The 22534-nt window shown below is 39.8% G+C and overlaps 3 protein-coding genes across 9 annotated transcripts in view; 1 reads left to right on the top strand and 2 right to left on the bottom strand.

The window, feature by feature from the left end:
- LOC124861426 (gastrula zinc finger protein XlCGF57.1-like) overlaps nucleotides 1-22534 on the top strand; it is a 1067819-nt gene that overhangs the window by 468339 nt on the left and 576946 nt on the right. The window lies entirely within an intron of this gene.
- LOC124861417 (gastrula zinc finger protein XlCGF57.1-like) overlaps nucleotides 1-22534 on the bottom strand; it is a 364644-nt gene that overhangs the window by 192296 nt on the left and 149814 nt on the right. The window lies entirely within an intron of this gene.
- On the bottom strand, nucleotides 931-22426 carry LOC124861421 (zinc finger protein 271-like). 2 transcript variants are annotated; one of them, XM_047355181.1, is made up of 4 exons: nucleotides 21416-22426; nucleotides 21150-21342; nucleotides 20240-20425; nucleotides 931-7289 (listed from the first exon to the last, which is right to left on the bottom strand). In XM_047355181.1, the coding sequence occupies exons 2-4, from the start codon at nucleotides 21286-21288 to the stop codon at nucleotides 4819-4821; spliced, it is 2796 nt and encodes a 931-aa protein (XP_047211137.1). In that variant the 5' UTR covers nucleotides 21289-21342; nucleotides 21416-22426; the 3' UTR covers nucleotides 931-4818. The 2 variants fall into 2 exon arrangements, with proteins under 2 accessions (XP_047211137.1, XP_047211136.1); XM_047355180.1 differs by lacking the exon at nucleotides 21416-22426 and having other exon boundaries at nucleotides 21150-21409.

The raw sequence follows: 22534 nt of genomic DNA, 5'->3' as shown, positions 1-22534 counted from the left end.
TCCCTCTATCCAGCTAAAATCTCTGCAGACCCCACACACAAACCTGGACACAAACTGTTTAGGCTTCTACCTTCAGGTGGCGCCACACAGCGCTGTCTGCTAAAACCAGCCACCACAGAGACAGTTTCTTCCCCCTGGTTGTTTCTCTGATGAACACTTGACAGCCAGAGCTCCAGAACAACACCATGCATACCTGGACTGATCCCACATTATCTTCTCTTGTAAAGTCTGTCGTGTTTATATGTACATTTAAAAAGATATTATTTCTATTGATATTGACAAAAATAAAAATCTTCACTGAGAGCAAAGTGTTCCGATGTCAAATTCCTTGTTTGTGCGCACAAACCTGGCAATAAAGCTGATTCTGACATGTGCTTAAGGTGCACTTTTAATGTGTCCTGCTGCTGAAACTATTTATTTTCAACCTAGGGGGATGATAAAGTTGATCTTATCTTTATATTAATAATTGTATGATTGTTATAGAAATTAATGGGATGGCATGGGGAAGCACCTGGTAGAAAAACAACCGTACAGACACACACACTCATGCCTCAATTAAAATCGATGATTTTATGTACAACTGCATCACTTGCAGTTAAAGCTCCATAAACATTCATTCATATATTTTCTGATTATAAGTTTAATTAAATTCAACCTTGCTTTTATAGCTCCTTTTAAAACCAAGACAAAAAAACAAAGATACTGCAGTAAGACTAAACTAAATCATATAGGAGTCAAAAAAGATTAAAGCAATTCCATTTAAAGGAAGATTAATTTGCCAAGAAAAATGTAAAACAACCATGATTAAAGTAAGAATAGGTACGACTTCATGACAGCTTTGTCATAAATGAAGCAGGTAGGATAAAAGTGAGATGCTGGAGGTGCACATTGGGACCACATGTGGTGAAGAAACTGCTGCTAAAGAGCCAGAAAAGTAAAAAAAGGTTTATTAGTCAGCTTCAGATTTTAGACACAGTCCCAGAGCGCTGTACAAAACAGGTAAAATTAAATTAAGGATCCATATAAACCAAATAAAATATTCATCATACAATCACAACATAAAACCCTGATAAACCAGAAGGGTTTTCAACTGGTTTCTAAAAACATCCTGTCAGTAAAACAAAGACTCAAACTATCACCAAGCTTTGGATCCACTGGCTGGTTGTTCCTCAACAAACTCTGCACACATATGGAATAAATTCACAACAACGTCTCTTCAGAATGTAAGAATTTATCAACAAAAACAATTAAACTCCATGCTAAAATATTTTAATTAACAAAATAATAGACTAGAACTATTCAACTGAACTACCGAACAAAATAAAGGAATACAGAAACTAATGAAACTATATTCAAATAAAAGATAAAAGGGGACCAATACAATTGATGCAATGATGTCACAGTTCAGTGTTGATATTCAAGTTTAAGAACCAAGATTTATTTTGAGGAATCAAATTAGTTTTAAAAGTAATTAAGGACAACAATTGGTATATGTTCAAACAACTAGTCACAACACAAATCAGAAGGTAAGTAGTGCCTGGTTCACATGGCAGGATTTTATGCCGATTTTCACCCTGATCTTCCGACATTCCCAATCATGGTGCTAGCTCTCAAGATAATTTTACGAGATAATCCTGCCGTGTGTGGTGGGTTAAGAGTGATCTAGTCTGCTTGGAAGGATGTCAGGACTGCTCCGAACTCCAATCAGAGACATTCAACATGTTGGATCGTCTTTCCCAGATTTCCTACTATGTGGGGTATTCCCTGAGGAAATACGAGCATGCAGCCTTGTTGAATGTGACGTGTAGCCAATCAGAAAGTGATGTGAGAGAAACACGGAAGGGAATTACTCTGAACTCACATTTGATCTCAAGAGGGTTTGTGAAATTTCCAGTCTGAAATCTGAATGTTTGTAAGTGAAATCTGTTCATATGTGGTGTGTTGTGCTTGCTGTGTGGCTGGACACCACACGTTGTAGGACCGTACCTGTTATACCTACAATTTTGTATCGTCACATATGGGGTCTTCGGTTTTGAAAATCAGCTGATCATTTGAAAACCCTTCAGTGTGAACCAGGCATTACACATTATTTTAATAAAATATTTTTTTAAAGAATGAATTCTCAAATTAGAAAACAACCAATTTGGACAACTGATTTTTAATGTTATACAATTCTTCCTCAGCACATGGTTAAACTGCATTATTAACGCTTAAAATGGTGGCGCAAACCTTTATTTAAAGATGCCAGGGGGCGCACGGCTAATGGACAAACAGGGAAATATGGTGGTACCACATCCGGGTCACCAAATCCTAACACAAAGAAAGTAGCTCATTCGACAGTTGTATAAGTTTTACGCACACGTTAATATTTGTACTAATGGTATTTAATGTGTATACAAGCTCTGACGGCACGTTATCTAACAAGTACGGAGTGAATGAAACAAGCTCTGTTGTAAACAAAGCTTTCTACTGTGTAGTATTAGCAGAGGTATTAGCATGTTAGCTTCTAGCAGACACAGCCTTTAGCAAGTTTTAAGCAATATTCAAACAAATTTTTAGCAGGTTAGTTCAAGGAGATTAAGGAAAAGCACAGATAAAATCGAGCAAATTCCATTACTGTTCAGCCAGTGTTTAATCATACAATTGAAATAAAGTTTGTCTCAACTTTAAAACAACACAGAACAAATAAGACTAGCCTTAAGGCTTAGAGGTATGTTCACATTAGCATCACAAGGTTGCCTTATACCACCACAAACAAAAGCTAAACACCATGAAATTAACAATATTTAGGTTGTTTTATCCTAAACTAATTTTCTTTGCCCAGACACAACCTCTTATGTGGACCATTCTGATGAGCAGAAGCAAAGATGGGTCTAAGTCCACGTTTCATCTCCAGCTGAGGCACAACAATGTGAGAGAGATGAGCAGCCAGAGGCGACAATATATCAAACAATAATATATACAATCTAAATTGGATCCATAACAAACAAAGATTTCTAGAATGAAACACATCTCTATAATAATTCAACGAAATTCTAGAATAGTATGACCCAAGATATCAACTTATTACATGACAAGTGTTTTTATTCTTTAGGATTTTTGACCTTGTTTTCTGGTTGATAATATTCTTGTGGACTTTAATGCAATGTATCACCATAACAAAGTCACAGTTGTTTCCAAGGACAACTCAAAACCTCAAACACCCAAAAACTGCAACCCAAAGAGCTAACAAGGAACCAGTGTGATTGCACCAAAGGAGGGGAGAGGGTTTGGTGGGGACGGGGAGTCAGGTGTTCGGGGATTTAATCCATCTTTTTCATCGACCACAATAGATGTATGATCTCTAGCAAAAAAGATCAACAAGCTTGAAGCACTACAAGGACCCAACCCAGAGCATTGTGGAATTAGTTAGATAGATGGCGCTATACATAGACATCTCTGTACTTTTTTTCCCCCCTGTATTTGTACTGTACTTTGCAGTTGTGCTACAGGTACTTCCAACCAGACAGCAACTCCTAAGAATCAGTCAGTTCTCTCTGAGTAGCTCTTCGGTTTTCACCCATTCAGAGTTTTTTTTTAGATCCTGGTTGGAAGCGCAGTTGCTCTTTGTGGGAAGTATTGGAGAACCAGACTGGGAAAATGTGCAGTTTATGCTTGTCAAGCTCTGACAGGACTGCAAGCTCTGCTTTCATCTATCTACCTGGCAAATATCCGCTCCTTGGCGAACTAAACAAGCGAGATGCTCTTTCTCAGCATAAGAAACTGGGATCTGCCGCCCTTAGCGAACTGACCTAATTACAGATGTGGAAGAACCAACACCAAGACTCCCCCATCATTGTTTTCCAATATTTTAACAGCGCAAATCTCACTTATGAACTTCCTAAATACAGAGAGCTCAACCAGAGATGCTAACACTCTTGACCACTGATACAGTTTGAAAGGATACCTACTGCCCTGTGCCCTGAACAGTTTCAGGACTCTGAACACCATCTGCTTCAGCTCACACAAACCCACAGAAATAAAGAACTTGTAAGCCTGCGGTAAGGACTATAAGGAAATGGACAGAGGAATTAAAGCAGAAGGTACCAGCCTGCTTTGAATGCATAGATTGGAGGGTTTTTTTAAGTTGCAGCCACTGACCTCAACAAACTCATTGACACAATGACATCATAAACCAGTTTTGGTGAGGACATTTGTGTGTCCACCAAGACATTTTGCAAATACAACAACAGCAACCACAGCCGAGAAAGCTGGGACAGACCAAATGAAGTAGCCCACGCCAGAGGGGACTGGCCCCTCGCCCCTCTATAAGCAGGCCAAAAACAATACCGACTAAGGAGACCAGAGTAGATAAGAAAAGCTATGAACGGACAAAGCTATCCATAACTTCAGGCTGGATGTTTGTTGCTGCTATTTGGTAAATGGCCTGCACTCGTATAGCACTTTATCAAGTCCGAGGACCCCAAAGCGCTTTACGCTACAATCAGTCATCCACCTATTCATACACACATTCACACACTGATATGATTAGGGGCATAAATTATGTTTAAATCTTGTCCACAATCATAACCAGCAATGAGCTTATGTTTCTGTAAATTCTAGTGTGCTGGTTTAGACCTGACATAAAAGGTTAAGTTTTTACCACATTCATCACATTCAAAAGGTTTCTCTCCATTGTCTGTTCTTATGAGTTATTTTGAAGATGGGTTAAAGGCAAAATATTTACCACAAGCATCACAGCTTGGGGGTTTAGTTCCCCTGTGAGTTATCATGTGGGGGTTTAAATTTGACTTTTTGTATAGTTTTTATAGTAAATAATTATATCACAAGCATATCAGCCAAAGGGCTTCTCTCGTCTGTGTGGATTCTCATGTGTTTGTCTAAAACTGACTTCCAGGCAAATCTTTTTCCACAAACATCACAACTAAAGGGTTTGTCTCCTGTGTGGATTCTCATGTGGCTGTTCAAATGTGACTTTTGGTAATATCTCTTTCCACATGCATCACAACCAAAGGGTTTCTCTCCTGTGTGGATTCTCATATGTATGTTTAAACTGAACTTTAAGGCATATCTTTTCCCACAAACATCACAACCAAAGGGTTTGTCTTCTGTGTGGATTCTCATGTGTATGTTTAAAACTGAATTGTACGCAAATCTTTTTCCACAAACATCACAACTAAAGGGTCTCTCTCCTGTGTGGATTCTCATGTGTTTAACTAAATGTGACTTCTGGGAAAATCTTTTCCCACAGGCATCACAACTAAAGGGTTTTACTCCTGTGTGGCTTCTCATGTGATTGTTTAAATTTGACTTGGAGGGAAATGTTTTTCCACAAACATCACAACCAAAGGGTTTCTCTCCTGTGTGGATTCTCATGTGTCTGCTTAAAACTGGCTTCATTGCAAATCTTTTTCCACAAACATCACAAGCAAAGGGTTTGACTTCTGTGTGGATATTCTTGTGTCTGTTCAAAAGTGACTTGTAGGCAAATCTTTTTCCACAAACATCACAACTAAAAGGTTTGTCACTTGTGTGGATTCGCATGTGTTTGTCTAAGTTTGACTTCCAGGCAAATGTTTTTCCACAGGCATCACAACCAAAGGGTTTGTCTCCTGTGTGGATTCTCATGTGGCTGTTCAAATGTGACTTTTGGTAATATCTCTTTCCACATGCATCACAACCAAAGGGTTTGTCTCCTGTGTGGATTCTCATGTGTCTGTTTAAAACTGACTTCCAGGCAAATCTTTTTCCACATGCATCACAGCCACAGCGTTTGTCCTCTGTGTGGATTTTTATGTGTCTGTTTAAATTTGACTTGGAGATAAACCTTTTTCCACAAACATCACAATTAAAGGGTTTGTCTTCTGTGTGAATTCTCATGTGTCCGTTTAAAAGTGACATGTAAGCAAACCTTTTTCCACAAACATCACATCTAAAGGGTTTGTCTTCTGCGTGAATTCTCATGTGTTTGTTTAAATTTGACTTTTGTTTAAATCTCCTTCCACAAGCGTCACAACCAAAAGGTTTGTCTCCTATGTGGATTTTCATATGTTTGTTTAAATTTGACTTTTGTTTAAATTTCTTTCCACAAGCGTCACAACCAAAAGGTTTGTCTCCAATGTGGATTCTCATGTTTTTGTTTAAATTTGAGGTTTGGTCGAATCTTTTTTCACATACATCACCACTAAAGGGTTTGTCTTCTGCATGGATTCTAATGTGTCTGTTTAGATCTGAGGTTTGGTAAAATCTTTTTCCACAAACATCACAACTAAAGGGGTTGTCTTCTGTGTGGATTCTCCTGTGTTTGTTTAAATATGACTTTTGGTTAAATCTCTTTCCACATGCATCACAACCAAAAAGTTTTTCTTCTGTGTGGATTTTAATGTGTCTGTTTAAATATGACTTTTGGTTAAATCTTTTTCCACATGCATCACAACCAAAAGATTTCTCCCCTGTGTGAGTTTTTATATGGTTGTTTAAAGTTGTTTTTTGGTTAAATCTTTTCCCACAAACATCACATCCAAATGGTTTGTTTGCTGTGTGGATTTTTATGTGTATGCTTAGCTTTTGTTTCCTGTTAAAACTTTTACCACACTCACCACAGTTAAAATTTTTACTACCTGTCTGGGCCTTTGTCAGTGAATCTATGTTTTTCTTCTCTCTGAAACACGTCTCATTACCAGAACAATCTGAAGACGTTAATCTTGGATGACATGTGATGTGACTCTGAAGAGAACGTCTGTTAGCAAATCTTCCTCCACAATCAGAGCAGCTCAAAGATTTGTTGACAGTGTTTCTGTCTGACCCTGGAGTCCTGCTCTCCTTCCAATCATCCTCACTGTCTTCGGTTTCAGAGTCTGATAAGCGTTTAAGCTCAGATTCATGATGCTTCACATCATTCTCTTCATCCTCACTGTCTTCAGTCTCTGTATAGTTGGGAGAGCATCCATGAGTATTTAGATCTGGGTTCCTGTTAGATTCTGCTGTCCCACAGTCCTCTACTTTAATTTCTGCTTTTATCTGGTCAGCTGAGATGCTGCTTGGAAGATCTCTATCTTCTGTCTGATGTTGATGAAGCTGAGAGAACAGAGGTTTCTCCTCATCCTCTTCACTCTTCATATTAACAACAGTTAATGGAGACCTGGTATCATCAGTCTCCTTCTTCACATTCAGTTGTTCTCCATCCTGGCTGGCCCAGATTCTTTCACTTTCGTCCTTTATGTGGTGGAGCTCCAGCTCCTGCTGGTCCATATCAGGACTCTGTTCTTCAGGAGACTCTTCTTTAAAATCTGCAGACATCATTGAAACACATTACATGCATTATGAACAACTTTACCTTGACAATGTTACAAAGATGATAAAGATTAAAACTAAAAAAGAAAAACTCCTTGAGTGTAAATATATTGTGTCATGGTATAAATACAAAATTTTAATAATAAAAACACAACAGTATACAATGATTTAGTTGTTTTTCTTTAAAGTTAAAAAAGAACAGTTATTACATTGCTGGTTTAAAATAGAGTATATTTATTATTTTTGCACACAATAGATAAAGCCTCTTTTGCTATTTTTAAGGATTTCCAATCATTTTTACCTTAAGTACAATATACATCAAATCTATAGTCTAAAAAAAGCTTGTCTCAAGTGTCCAGTTTGAGTTGAGATTTTGACACAGTTGTGAATCATTACACATGGCAGAGTGCGACTAAACACAATCTAACTTTGTAAAACAAGCCACCAAGTGAAATGTCAGAAAAATTCTTCTAAATTTTAACTTTAACCTTTTAAATATAGTTTTATTTTTACCTCCACAACAATCTTGATGAGGAGCCTTTGGATAGCCTGCAGAGCTACGTGTTTAGATCCAGGGGAGAGCATGATAAACAGCTGAGATCTAGCAAGAGCTGTGCATAAGTAATATGGCGGTATACTGGTAAACAAACCAGCATGACCAACTTAGGTAAAACAAACAAATACATTTAAGCCAAACATTTAAACATTTTTAAAAAATAACAACTGTCTCATATTTTCCAAAACAACAAACTGGACGAGGAAATCTTGGACAGCCTGGAGAGCTACGTGGACAGATGTTTTGACAACATGGTAATGGGCAAAATGCAACAAATCTGTGGCCAGCAGCCAGCATTTCCACCATCTCTCCAGAGAACAGCTATGTTGGTGTCCTGGGGCATCATGTACAAAGGAGTGCGCATCTTACATGTTAAAAGTTTGTGAAATCATGCATAGACATGTCACCGAACACGTAGACTTCATACATCCGAATTCGTGCTGAATTTTGCGTAGCTGCATGTGGCCCTTGGACCTCCTGGTCCCCGCCTCTAAATACATTGGAAACATAGTATGAACAACCGGAAGGCACCCACCACGTGTCCAAATAACCATGGCAACGCTGCTGTGGCAGTCAAAAAACAGAACCGGTTCCCTTCGGAGGAGAATCGCTAAGAGAGACTGTGTCTACACACCATGAGGGATGTTTGTGGTGATTTACAGCAAACCAACAACTTCTTGAATGACATCAGCGACTCAAATCTGGCTGAAAATAAAACATTTGTCGGCTCGAACCCGTTTAGTTCAACAATGTCTGCATCAAATCCGCACGGCTGTCTAGTTGCTGCATTATGTGAATATGCTTCCTATATTTCTATTAGAAAGACTGTCACTACACACACTCTGTGAAGTACTTTAAATCTTTACAGCCGTTCAGGACGTCACATAAATAATGACCTAGAAACCAGCCATCACACACGCAGCCCGATGGAGGTTTATTCCCACACAACTATTATAATTAGAACTACAACTGCAAGCAGTTATGAATGGGCTCCAAGCCCTTCCTAGCAAGCCTGCCCTTTGCCCTGCCCCTCCCAGCTCACCATGTCATGTGACCCACCACCCCAGCACGCATTCATCATTTAATATGACCACATTTTCCATAGGGTCAGGTTAAAACCTGCTTGCAGAGACACTCAGACCTAAAAGGCTTAGCCCTTACAATGCATTGTGGCTAATTTATTGCATTGAAGAAAAACGTTTCGAGAAATTCAAGAATCCAGTGTCTTCTTAAATTCTCAAAATGTTACTGAAGAAAGATTTCATGACAGAAGTACGATATACAGGTCCTTCTCAAAAAATTAGCATATTGTGATAAAGTTCATTATTTTCTATAATGTAATGATGAAAATTTAACATTCATATATTTTAGATTCATTGCACACTAACTGAAATATTTCAGGTCATTTATTGTCTTAACACGGATGATTTTGGCATACAGCTCATGAAAACCCAAAATTCCTATCTCACAAAATTAGCATATTTCATCCGACCAATAAAAGAAAAGTGTTTTTAATACAAAAAAGGTCAACCTTCAAATAATCATGTACAGTTATGCACTCAATACTTGGTCGGGAATCCTTTTGCAGAAATGACTGCTTCAATGCGGCGTGGCATGGAGGCAATCAGCCTGTGGCACTGCTGAGGTCTTATGGAGGCCCAGGATGCTTCGATAGCGGCCTTTAGCTCATCCAGAGTGTTGGGTCTTGAGTCTCTCAACGTTCTCTTCACAATATCCCACAGATTCTCTATTGGGTTCAGGTCAGGAGAGTTGGCAGGCCAATTGAGCACAGTGATACCATGGTCAGTAAACCATTTACCAGTGGTTTTGGCACTGTGAGCAGGTGCCAGGTCGTGCTGAAAAACGAAATCTTCATCTCCATAAAGCTTTTCAGCAAATGGAAGCATGAAGTGCTCCAAAATCTCCTGATAGCTAGCTGCATTGACCCTGCCCTTGATAAAACACAGTGGACCAACACCAGCAGCTGACACGGCACCCCAGACCATCACTGTGGGTACTTGACACTGGACTTCTTGCATTTTGGCATTTCCTTCTCCCCAGTCTTCCTCCAGACTCTGGCACCTTGAATTCCGAATGACATGCAGAATTTGCTTTCATCCGAAAAAAGTACTTTGGACCACTGAGCAACAGTCCAGTGCTGCTTCTCTGTAGCCCAGGTCTGGGGAATGCGGCACCTGTAGCCCATTTCCTGCACACGCCTGTGCACGGTGGCTCTGGATGTTTCTACTCCAGACTCAGTCCACTGCTTCCGCAGGTCCCCCAAGGTCTGGAATCGGCCCTTCTCCACAATCTTCCTCAAGGTCCGGTCACCTCTTCTCGTTGTGCAGCGTTTTCTGCCACACTTTTTCCTTCCCACAGACTTCCCACTGAGGTGCCTTGATACAGCACTCTGGGAACAGCCTATTCGTTCAGAAATTTCTTTCTGTGTCTTACCCTCTTGCTTGAGGGTGTCAATAGTGGCCTTCTGGACAGCAGTCAGGTCGGCAGTCTTACCCATGATTGGGGTTTTGAGTGATAAACCAGGCTGGGAGTTTTAAAGGCCTCAGGAATCTTTTGCAGGTGTTTAGAGTTAACCCGTTGATTCAGATGATTAGGTTCATAGCTCGTTTAGAGACCCTTTTAATGATATGCTAATTTTGTGAGATAGGAATTTTGGGTTTTCATGAGCTGTATGCCAAAATCATCTGTATTAAGACAATAAAAGACCTGAAATATTTCAGTTAGTGTGCAATGAATCTAAAATATATGAATGTTAAATTTTCATCATTACATTATAGAAAATAATGAACTTTATCACAATATGCTAATTTTTTGAGAAGGACCTGTAAAAGTCCCTTGTCCTTAGACCAAATATGTTTTCAAAAGAAAAATGTAAATTCCCATTTTGAGAGTGAACAGAGAATTTTAAGCAAATTTCATAAAATCACTATGCCTCATAATTTTCAAACAATTCTCAATTAACCATGTCTATATCTGCAATAATATGCATTGTTTATAATGTCCTTAGATTTAATAGTTTTTCCAATAAAAAATTAAAAAGCATTGTTTATACGATACAACCATGACCTGAATTAAAAATCCATATTTCTTCATTAAATTCCCAAAATATTCTCAGATGAGCATTACTGTAGAAGGACCAATGAGTATTTATTTAAGTGCCTGAAGTAATTAACTTTTCAACCAAAAATCGTTAACAGTCATTTCCATAGTACTTAGCTAAATTTACGAATTCATAAAAAATAAATGGTAATTCATTTAATTCCCTAAATATTCTCAGATAACCACATCTATATATGGAATGATGTGCATTGTCATCATGTCCCTAATTTTAATGATAGTTTTAAAAAGAACTGTTAATCATTTCAATGATAGTAGAGCAAAAGACCAAAATTGAAAACATCATATAAATTCCATAGCTTGTCAGAAAAATCGCAAAATCTTTCTTCAGCCACCACATTTAAATTTTTTCATCAAAATGATCTATCTTTATATATATATCTTTATAAATGTATTGTACACAAGTGGGCAGTCCAAATTGAACAATGTTTATTGGGAATTATAGGCGTTGCCTACTTAAGTAGTGTGCAAAATTCCACAGTGTTTGGCTAAACAGACCTGGAGATACAGGTGCTAGCTTTATTGCCAAACTTCTTACATTGTAATGACGTGCTTTGAGATGGAACTACAACTAGAATAGGTATTCTTCAAGATTATCCAAAGATCATACCCTTAAGGTCTAAGCACTATGTACCACGAGTGATTTTTGGGGAATTTCTTTTATAACCGAAAGGTCGGAGGTATCTTCTCATACATAAGCCACGCCCACTTTGACCAATCATTACCATATTGATAACAGTCTCTAGGTGGTATTCTGAAAAAAATGTACCAAATCTTATGAGAATCCATTCTGCCATTTTGGCTACATGAATTTATTTTGCTTATAGCACCCCCTGGGCTTGGGTCCCTCAGTCAGTACATGCCTTAATTTTGAACTTGTGCACTACCGATACATCGGGTGGCTGATATTTTAGGCCTTTATTTGTGTTTTTCCTTGTATCAGCATTGGCCGATACGTACATGCGTTCACCGATCCATTAATTGCATTCAGAAGCCATGCGTGAAGATTATGTGAAGTGCCAGGGTTTCATGTGATCTCAATGCATGACACTTCACATGCTCTCTGCGCTCCCTGGAGGGAGCAGCAGAATGAGTGGCAACAGCAACAACGGTAAGCTTTCAACTTTTAATGTATTTTTAACTGTCCAATTTAGCTGTATCTGCCCTTTAAAAGTAAGTTTCTGTCTCAATGTGAGAGGGAAGGAATAGCGGTGTATGTTTTTTTCACTGTAAGGATGGGCCAAGAAGTTATCAGACCGGTGTGCTTTTTACTTTCTCGCTCTGCCACTGAACTTAGCGTGTCAACCTTTTTGTTTTAAATGATCATATGCCGCTTACAGTTGGCATGTGCGTGTTGTCATGGAGAATCATGTATGCATATGAAAACAATTAGCAATCTCTACGCATTAATGGTAAATGGACTGAACTTATATAGCGCTTTACCTGTCATACTGACCACTCAAAGCGCTTTACACTAGAGCCACATTCACCCAGACGCACTCACCAACATGCACAAATTCATACACCGATACGCAGATCGATGTTTAAGTGTGGTTTCTTCCTGAAAACAAGGAGTCCATTGTCTTTGCTCTGGCCCAACGAGGCCGGCGTTTATTCAAACCAACTCATGCACAAACTCTAGACACTGGCTTGTTCTCCGGCTTACTTCACTGTTGATAATTGAACAGCCTTGCATGTTAGGGTACAAATATACGAAATAAAATATACTATTAGTAACTCAAACAGTATATTGCCTTTAACCCTTTGCCTTATTTATTTACCTACCATGAATTATTACAACCCTTTATCCATGACAATCTTTATCTTAAGTGCTATTACAAGTCTATTTATTTAACCCTTTAACATAACTTCTATATTTTACTGTCCTGTGAAACAAGATAGACCATATTGCAACCGCCTGTGACTTTACACAGCATATAACATTAAACTTATAATCCTTTATATTGCTAAGCATAACTAACTTACCAAAGAACATAAGCGCCCTCTACTGGGAAACGATGTAAGTGCTACACTTAATAGCAACCAGTATGCTCTGAAATATAACTAAATATACATTTTCACAACTAAATGCCAATACCAACCTTGTTCCCTAACCAACCAGGTACTAAACCATTTGCAGCTCGGAGTTACACCTTAGCAATATCCTTTTCTTGTTTCAATTGTGGAGTACACCTTCTCTGTGTATACAGATTTGCGCTGCTGCTGCTGTACCGTTGCGGCAATTAATTTGCTGTTCTAAGCCTTTCAAAATAAAAGCATTGGCTTATGAACCAGTTTAAAATACAGAAAATATTAGTAAGGTCCTTTACAATGGCATCCAACCCACTTTGGATGGAGCAGCTCTTCCTTCTAGGAATCTGGCCGAATTTATTAGTTCTCCAAACCTCTGACCTCAGGAAATCATGAAAATCTCATAAAAATAAAATCAACTCAGACTAAAAAGAAAAAGAAAACAATTAAATGTGGCTTACTGAACATAAGATCTCTCTCTTCAAAGACTTTGCTAGTTAGTGACCTGATTTGTGACAATAAGATTGCTTTATTTTGTCTCAGAAACCTGGCTGCAGCAAGAGGATTATGTTACTATAAATGAGTCAACTCCTACTAATTATTTAAATTTTCACATACCTCGACATTCTGGGTGAGGAGGAGGAGTAGCAACCATCTTTCAGTCCTATTTATTGATTAGTCCCAGACCAATCAATAGCTACAACTCTTTTGAATATTTAATCCTTAGTTTTCCTCATCCAAATTGCAAAGCACTAAAACCTCTTCTGTTTGTTGTTTTGTACCGTCCACCAGGCCCTTACTCTCAATTTTTAGATCAGTTTTCAGACCTTTTATCTGATTTAGTGTTAAATACAGATAAAGTTATTATAGTGGGGGATTTTAACATTCATGTAGACGCTGAAAGTGATAGCTTAAATATAACCTTTAATGCTATCTTAGACTCAATTGGCTTTGCTCAAAACATTAACAAACCTACCCACCTTTGTCTTCATTCTCTGGACCTTGTGCTGACATATGGCACTGAGTGTAAAAACATAACAATATTCTCTCATAACCCTGTCCTGTCTGACCATTTCTTAATAACCTTTGAGTTTAATTTAACCGAGTACTCCACACCTGAAAGAAAATTTCATTATAGTAGATCATTATCAGACAATGCTGTAACAACCTTTAAAAAATCTGTTCCACTTTTAATTTCCTCATTATCACAGAAGACCACAGTGGAGGGCAATAATTTTGTTTCTTCCCCTTGACAAATTGATTCTCTTGTTTATAGTGTTACTTCCTCATTGCATGGTGCAACAGACAATGCAGCCCCCTGAAAAAGAAGGTAATTATTCATAGGACGCTGGCTTCCTGTTAAATCCAGAATAGAAGTTAAAATTCTCACATATAAAACCCTTAACGATCAAACTCCATCATACATCAGAGATCTGATTGTTCCATATGTTCCTAACAGAGCACTTTAATCTCAGACTGCAGGTTTACTGGTGGTTCCTAGAGTCTCGAGAAGTAGAATGGGAGGCAGATGCTTTAGTTATCAGGCTCCTCTCCTGTGGAACCAGCTCCCAGTTTTAGTCCATAAGGCAGACACCCTGTCTACTTTTAAGGCTGGGATAGATGGGATAATAAGACATTGTCATTTTATGCTGAAAAAAAAACAAACTGTTTAACATACAAATGAAACAGACGATTTAGCACTAGACAAAAAATATACTGAGACTTGTGTAATATCGGCCTCAAGAAAAATAGTAAATGGCCTGCACTTCCTTTATGAAGTCCCCAGAGACCCCACAAAGCTTTACATTATAATCAGTCATACAATCAAGACATGCCCACTTCTATTATTAAAACTATGTCCTCAGACCAAGGTCTTGAGCATATGTACATTGACAGTTGTGTGTCAATCCGTCAATCAGTTATGCATGTATAAACGTTTGGTGCCTATAGAGCTCTCTAGTATTGAATGCGTATCAAGCTAAATGTATAGGCACAATAGTTCATCCTCTATCAGAATCTCTAATCTTGCTTGGAAATCATGAAATACGGTAGCGATATGGTCAATTAACGTTTCTGCTAGTTTGTGATTAGCTAGTTCGCAAATAGCTTAGAAAATGTTTGAACATTTGAGAATGTTTTCATACCATTTTATCCGCTAACTCTGTAGATGGTATGTACAGACGTTCATCTTGATTGAGCGTAAAATGTTGGAGAAGTAATTGAAATTAGATTTTGCCTTTGCATGTTTTAGCAGAAAAGAAGAACTCTTAAAAAAAAAAATGTATAAAAACAATAGGGTTCCCTGCTCTGCTCTGCTCCAATAGGGTTCCCTGCTCGCTCCTGTGGGCTTGGAACCCTCATAATTTTAATTCTGTAAATTTTGCAGTATCAGAAACTATTATAGATCCAGAGGGTAGATTTATAATAATAAAAATATCTATACATAACCAAAAGTTATTTACTGTCAGCATATATGCCCCAAATGTTGATGACGCCCCATTCTTCCATACTTTTTTTCTGCACCGTCTGAACACTTGGATTGCTCACTTCTTCTTGAGTCTGATCTTAACATTGGTCTAAATGAAGAAATGGACAGGCTGACAACAACATGGACTCAGCCCAGTTGGCAATCAATAAATACAGTTAAACAGGAATTTGCAATGAATGGCGATCTCTTCACCCTAACCGCAGAGAATATACTTTATTCTCACATGTCCATCACTCTTACTCTAGTCTGGAATATTTCTTAAATCAGCTGCTCGCTGTTGGTTGATATTTTAGACACTGAGATACACCCTATAGCTGTCAGCAATCATGCTCCTGTCTCTTTAACTATTGCAAATAAGAAAGAAAACCATCAAAGTAAAAGCTGGAGATTGAATACAGCATTGCTTAAGGATGAAGATTTTATCAAATATTTTAAAGACGAGTGGACTTCTTATTTTGAGTATAATGACCTAACTGGGACATCAACATCGGTTCTCTGGAAGGCAAGGAAAGCAGTGAAGAGAGGTAAAATAATCTTATTCTCATCACATAAGAAGAAAAAATAAAACAGTCAGGAACATTGTTAGAATCTTCACAAGAAGAGGAAATGAAGGGGCCATCTACGGAAAGCAAAACTAGAATTAAATGAAATTATTGGAACAAAAAAGTAGAAAGACTTTGAATAGAAAACATTGAACGTGCATTTGACTGTGTCCCTTGTGCTACCCTGTGAGGGACACTTCAGGATTCAGGGGCCCTTTCTCAGGGGCGAGCCGGTCTCTATACAGACGGAGAAGGAGTTTGATTCACATTGCCAGCATTAAGTCGGACCTGTTTCCTGTGGGTCTTGGACTCTGGCAAGGCTGCCTTTTGTCACCGGTCCTTTTCATAGCCTTTATGGACAGGATTTCTAGGTGCAGCCAAGCGCTGGAAAGGGTCTGGTTTGGGGACCAATGGATTTCGTCTCTCCTTTTTGCAGATTATGTGGTCCTGCTGGGCCCCTATAGTCAAGACCTACAGCATAAATGGATACAGTTTGCAGCCAAGTGCGAAGCTCCTCCAAGTCCAAGACCATGGTTCTCAATTGGAAAAGGGTGGCTCACCCCGGGATGGAGGGGAGTTCCTACCTTAAGTGACTGAGTTCAAGTATCTCTAGGTCTTGCTCACGAATGAGGTGTAAATGGAGCGAACTGATCTGTGTGGCCACCACTGTAATGTGGAAGCTGCGGCTATCTGTTGTGGTGAAGAGAAAGCTGAGCTGAAAGCTCTTAATTTACCAGCCGTCTCACTCACCTATGGGCGTGGACTTTTGGGTCATCGCCTAAAGAACAAGACCCTGGAAAGAAAGCAACTGAAAATAGCTTCCTCTACAGGGTGGCAGGGAACTCACTCAGAGATAGGGTAAGGAGCTAGTAAATCTGGGAGGAGCTCAGAATAGAGCCGTTGCTGTCAGTGGAGGAGGCTCAGGCATCCAAATCAGACACCAGGAGGAGGCCGAAGGGATTACCTAAGACATGCTGGAAGGACTATGTCTCACGATTGGCCTGGAAATGCCTTGGGTTTGCCCCAGAGGAGCTAGAGGAGGTGCCTAGGGAGAGGAAGTCTGGGTGCCTCTGCCCCCACGACCCGGTCCCAGATAAGGCAGAAGACGACGAGTACGAGCATTATAACGATAGCCGTAGCGCTTCACTTGTGAAGTTTTTTGCTTCTTATTTGCACTCAGACAACAATTCTGAATGCTACTATGTTGGACAGAACAAGAAAAAAACAAGCTCTAGATATCCCGGTTGGAGTGTACGACACCACCAGTACAACAACTCGCCAGACAAGAGCAAAACAGATATTCTCCAATATTTTGAATAAAGCCTTCGAAGGTCTGGAGAAGCAGTAGTTGAAGAAGCAGGTGAAGTCTATGCAAGATGGTGCAGATTCCCAAGGTCGCCTTGCCACCTTGCCAGCACAGATGTAAAGGAATGGGGCAAGGGGGATAGAGCACCTGATCCGAGTCGAAAACAGGTATCGGCCACAAGTAAACGGGCTCCAGGGAAGGTGAATGCACGGTGGAGGAACCGATCAAGACCGTGTCCGGAAAATCCCCGAAGACTGGGCCCTCAGCTTCACTAGCCGCCTGTCGTGCTTACTATGACGTCTGTCACGACCAGTGAGGTGGTTGTGGTGCTGGCACTCCAACCAGGAGCAGATGACAGAAATCGTTCTTAAAAGCAACATAGAAATTATGCAGTAGACAGACGAAGCTCCAGAGGGCGTGGCAAACATACGGCAGTAATCAGTTAACAACAAAAAATGGAAGAACAACAGTTTTATTAATATAAAATATTTTATTAATGCTCTATAATAATAAAACAGAAGAACAATAGAGAGCGGTAGATGACTCGCCACACGCACTGGTGCCATCTTTTTGTGTCAATAACAATGAGATGAGCCATTTCTTCTCATTCCATCTCAGCATGGTTGGGCTTCATGATTTAGCCTCTTTCTTATGTGTGGCCTGCTATAAAAGTATCTGTTGGTTTTCAATTCAATTCAAAAATACTTTATTCATCCCAAAGGGAAATTAAGGTGGCTACCTTGGTGGAGGGGTTTGAGTGTCCCATTGATCCTAGGAGCTATGTTGTCAGGGGTTTCATGCCCCTGGTAGGGTCACCTAAGGCAAACGGGCTTTCACCCATGGAGCCCAGTCAGGAACAGCCCGAAGAGGAAACGTGGGTCCCCCTTTCGATGGGCTCACCACCTGTGGGAGGGTCCAAGGGGAGGGTGCAATGTGGTATGGGTGGCGCCGAAAGCGGAGACCTTGGTGGTCTGATCTTTGGCTTCAGAACCTGGCTCTTGGGACGTGGAATGTAACCTCTCTGGTGGGGAAGGAGCCTGAGTTGGTTTGCGGGGTAGAGAGATTCCAGCTAAAAATAGTCGGGCTCACCTCGGCGCAAGGCTCTGACTCTGGAACCAGTCTCCTTGAGAGACTGAGACCACACATCTCTGTTATTGTTTTACAGGAGCTTGCTCTCCAGCTTCTTCTTGTATACCTCCTTGCTGTCTCTTATCTTGACTTTAAGTTGCTTCTGTAAACTCCTCAATAATTCCCCGTCTCCCTCTCTGAAGGCTCTTTTTTTCTTGTTAAGCAGGTCCTTCAGGTCACTGGTGATCCAGGGTTTGTTATTGGGGAAGCATCTCACGGTTCTGGTGGGGATGATGTTATCCACACAGAAGTTTATATAGTCGGTTACACACTCAGTCATGGCATTGATGTCCTCTCCATGTGGCTGGCATAGTGCATCCCAGTTTGCAGCCTCAAAGCAACCTCGCAGGGCTTCTTCAGCTTCCTGTGACCATCTTCTCACAGTCCTCTTTAGTACGGGTTTCCTCTGAACAGAGGGCTTATATTTCGAGCAGAGAAAAAACAAGATTGTGATCTGATTTGCCTAGAGAATCAGAATCAGAAAAGCTTTATTGCCAAGTACGTTTTTGGACATACAAGGAATTTGTTTTGGCGTAGTGAGTGCAGTACAATACAAATACAAATACAAAGGAGGTCTTGCTGTAGAAATGTACAAGTCCTTGACTTTTGCATAAAACAAATCCAACGTTTTCTTTTCTCTGGTAGAGCAGCTGACAAACTGTTGAAACTTTGGAAGTGTAGCAGATAGTGAAGCATGGTTAAAATCACAAGATGTTGCCGCAAACGCCATAGGGTTTTGTGTCTGTAGCTTTGCAACAACTGAGCTGATGGCATCACATGAAGTGTCGACAACAGCGGAAGGTGGAATATAAACTGTTGCCAAAATAACACCGGTGAACTCTCTGGGTAAATAATATGGACAAAAACTTACTGCCAACAGTTCAATATCTGGACTGCAGAGTTGACACTTCACAGTAACATGTCCTGGATTACACCATCTGTTGTTCACAAGTACTGCCAGTCCACCTCCTTTACATTTGCCGCTCTTCATTAAATCTCTGTCTGCTTGTATGGTCAGAAAGCCAAGCAGAGAGACGCTGGAGTCTGGGATATGATCCTGCAGCCATGTCTCAGTGAAACACATAATACTGCATTCTGATACTGTGGCTGGGTCCTTTGTAGGGCTTGGAGTTCATCCAACTTGTTTCCCATATTTAAACCTTTTTTGGTTATTAAATATCAGCACAAACGTATGAAAACATTCCTAAACAACATTGATCATTATCATGTGGTTTTATTGTATTATGAATATATTAATAGACAGACTCAAGTTAAATCTCCAGTCAGGTCTATGCTGCCCACTTTTAGAAACACTAGAACGTACTGATAAAATCACATGAGAAATCTAAACATTTTTGTTCACTTTGAGGTAAAAACTTTTATACATTTATACGCTTGTTTGTCCTGAATGAAACACAGTGAATCATGACATTTGTGTATCGTTACTAAGTTACTGTTAGAAGTCAAGTAGTTTTACACAAATACAGTATAAATGCTTAATGAGATCATTTTAATTTTGCTTATTAAATGAAAAACAGTCACATTGTGTTCCATCACAGGATTAGGTTTGCTGGCCCAGATATGTACTGTATGTATATATGTATCATTCATTTAATAAAGTCAACTCTGAAACTAGAGAAACATCTCATTTCTTCCTCCTTTTTGTGAAGCTAATCTACTTTAGATCATAAAAGACAACCAGATGCACCAGACTGTTAGCTGCCAGACAGGAGACACACACACAAACAAATCCTTACTCTTGATAGGAGCTGCAGTTAATGGAAACCTGGTATCAGTCTCCTCCTTCACAGTGAGCTGCTCTCCTTCCTGACTGGTCCAGAGTTCCTCCTGTTCCTCCTTTATCTGGAGGGGCTCTGGCTCCTGCTGATCCACATCAGGACTCTGTTCTTCAGGAGCCTCTTCTTTAACATCTGCTGGCAGCACTGAAACACATTACATGCATTATGAACAACTTTCTGATTCAGTATATGTGATGCATACTGAAAATATACAAATATATAACACAGATTAATCCAGTTATGGCTGTTTTATTTTGAAATAACTAAAAGGAAATGATAACTACATAAAATCAGCTTTATTGCCAAGTTTGTTCAGAAAAAAAGACATTTGACTCTGGTACATTTTGTTCTCAATAATAAAGAATATCTTCTTAAATGTAGATATAAACACAACTGAGTTTACAATAGAAGATAATGTGAGATCAGTCCAGGTATGCATGGTGTTGTTCTGGATCTCTGACTGTCAAGAGTTCATCAGAGAAACAACCTGGAGGAAGAAACTGTCTCTGTGGAGGCTGGTTTTAGCAGACAGCGCTCTGTAGCGCCACCTGAAGGTAGAAGCCTAAACAGTTTGCATGGTGCAGGGTGTTTGGTACATAACATACAGCTCCTCTACCGTAATACACCATGGATGGACGCATCTGATTTCTACCGTCAGCGATCGTCGGCTCACTTCACCGCAGTTAGATGATCCTCTGTCGTTTCAAACTCTAATATTTCTGAGCTGGGCTCCAGAAGCTCCTGCTGATGTTTCACTATCCTAACAACGAGTTCTAATTCAGAGGAATAATCCACCAGCAGACTGAAAACGGCTCCTAAACTTTAACTACCATCCACACAGTTGGCATGAAGAAGGAAACATCCAAACCTAATCTGGGCTGGAAAACATCATCCATCATCTGGTGTCTCTTCCTCTGCTGCGTCCTGCCGCTGTTTGAGCTCCTGCTTCCCTCCAGTTTCTTTGACCAGATGTTCCTCAAGCTGCTGGACTTCTTTCCAGAGTTCATCAACTGCTGCTGCTGCAGCTCTCTTACAGCTTTATCAACACTCCCGCTTCTGGGCTGCTGACGAACAGGGAACAAAGGATAAATGCTGCGGAACCTCGGAAGTCGGAACTGGGACGTCGGAACTTACGTCATTTCCGGGTTGTAGCGTTCCAGTTTCCTGCTTGTTTTCGTTCGTATTGATAACAACTGTAACAGCAGCCTTACAACAATAACACTGATCTACGCGCTATTTCGTGCATATAAACAGCGTTGAAACATCTCGTCTTATAAACACTGAAAGTAAATGTTGCATAAATAATAAAGAGCCGCTAAAAACCGTCACAGTAGAAACGTTTCACTAGGCGAGTAGCAACCATCTTGAATGCGGAAGTCGGGTATGGTCGTGTTGCTCCGACTCTTAATTCAGACTCTCGCGGGGCTTCCAGATGAAATTTTTAAAATAACCCTGAACTCTAATCGGAGGTCGGATATTCCGACTTCCGAGTAGAAATGCCAAATTTGGAAATGGTAATTGGTGGCAGCCTCACTTCTGTCAGCTAGATTGTTGCTCACCACTGTCACTGTGTGAATGTGTGGATGACTGATTGTAGTGTAAAGCTTTAGGATCTCTGGGGACTTGATAAAGTGCTATACAAGTGCAGGCCATTTACTATATTCCTGTTGGGGGAAGTTAAATAGTTTCAGCAGCAGGACAGATCAAAGGTCAACCTCTATTAAGGTAATATGAGGAAGAATAAACAAATAATAGAAACAATAATGGATAACCACGAGGAAAAAGTAAACAAAATGACAAAAGATTTAGTACAGAATTATTTAAATATTTACAGACTGTGAAATGCTTCCAAAAATAAAAATGAGGTAAAAATTAGAAAAACTTGAAATATATGTCAGCATTTTAATGTGATCTTCTTGTATAAAGAGGTTTGATTTGATAAAACAAAAACAACAAAAAAAAGATGCAAAAAACTGAACTGGACAATGGAGAGCCTGATGTTGGCACAGCTGGTGGAGGAGAAGAGAGGAGTGTTAAAGGTAGATTTGGTTCTGGGATCAAGGTGGAAACCAACAGACATTCCCAGCAGATCAATGCGTCGTTCCCTCTGCTTTCAGCACCAGCCTGGAATGTGAGCAGCTCTGGTTCCTGCTGCATTCAGAAGCTAGAGAGGAGATAGCAGCACCAGAGAACTTCTCCACAGATGTTGGAGATGACCATTTAGACTGCTGACATCATCATGAACAATACAGC

The sequence above is a fragment of the Girardinichthys multiradiatus genome, chromosome 24 (assembly GCF_021462225.1).
Source record: "Girardinichthys multiradiatus isolate DD_20200921_A chromosome 24, DD_fGirMul_XY1, whole genome shotgun sequence".
Taxonomy (NCBI): domain Eukaryota; kingdom Metazoa; phylum Chordata; class Actinopteri; order Cyprinodontiformes; family Goodeidae; genus Girardinichthys; species Girardinichthys multiradiatus.
This window is presented reverse-complemented; position numbering and strand designations above follow the sequence as displayed.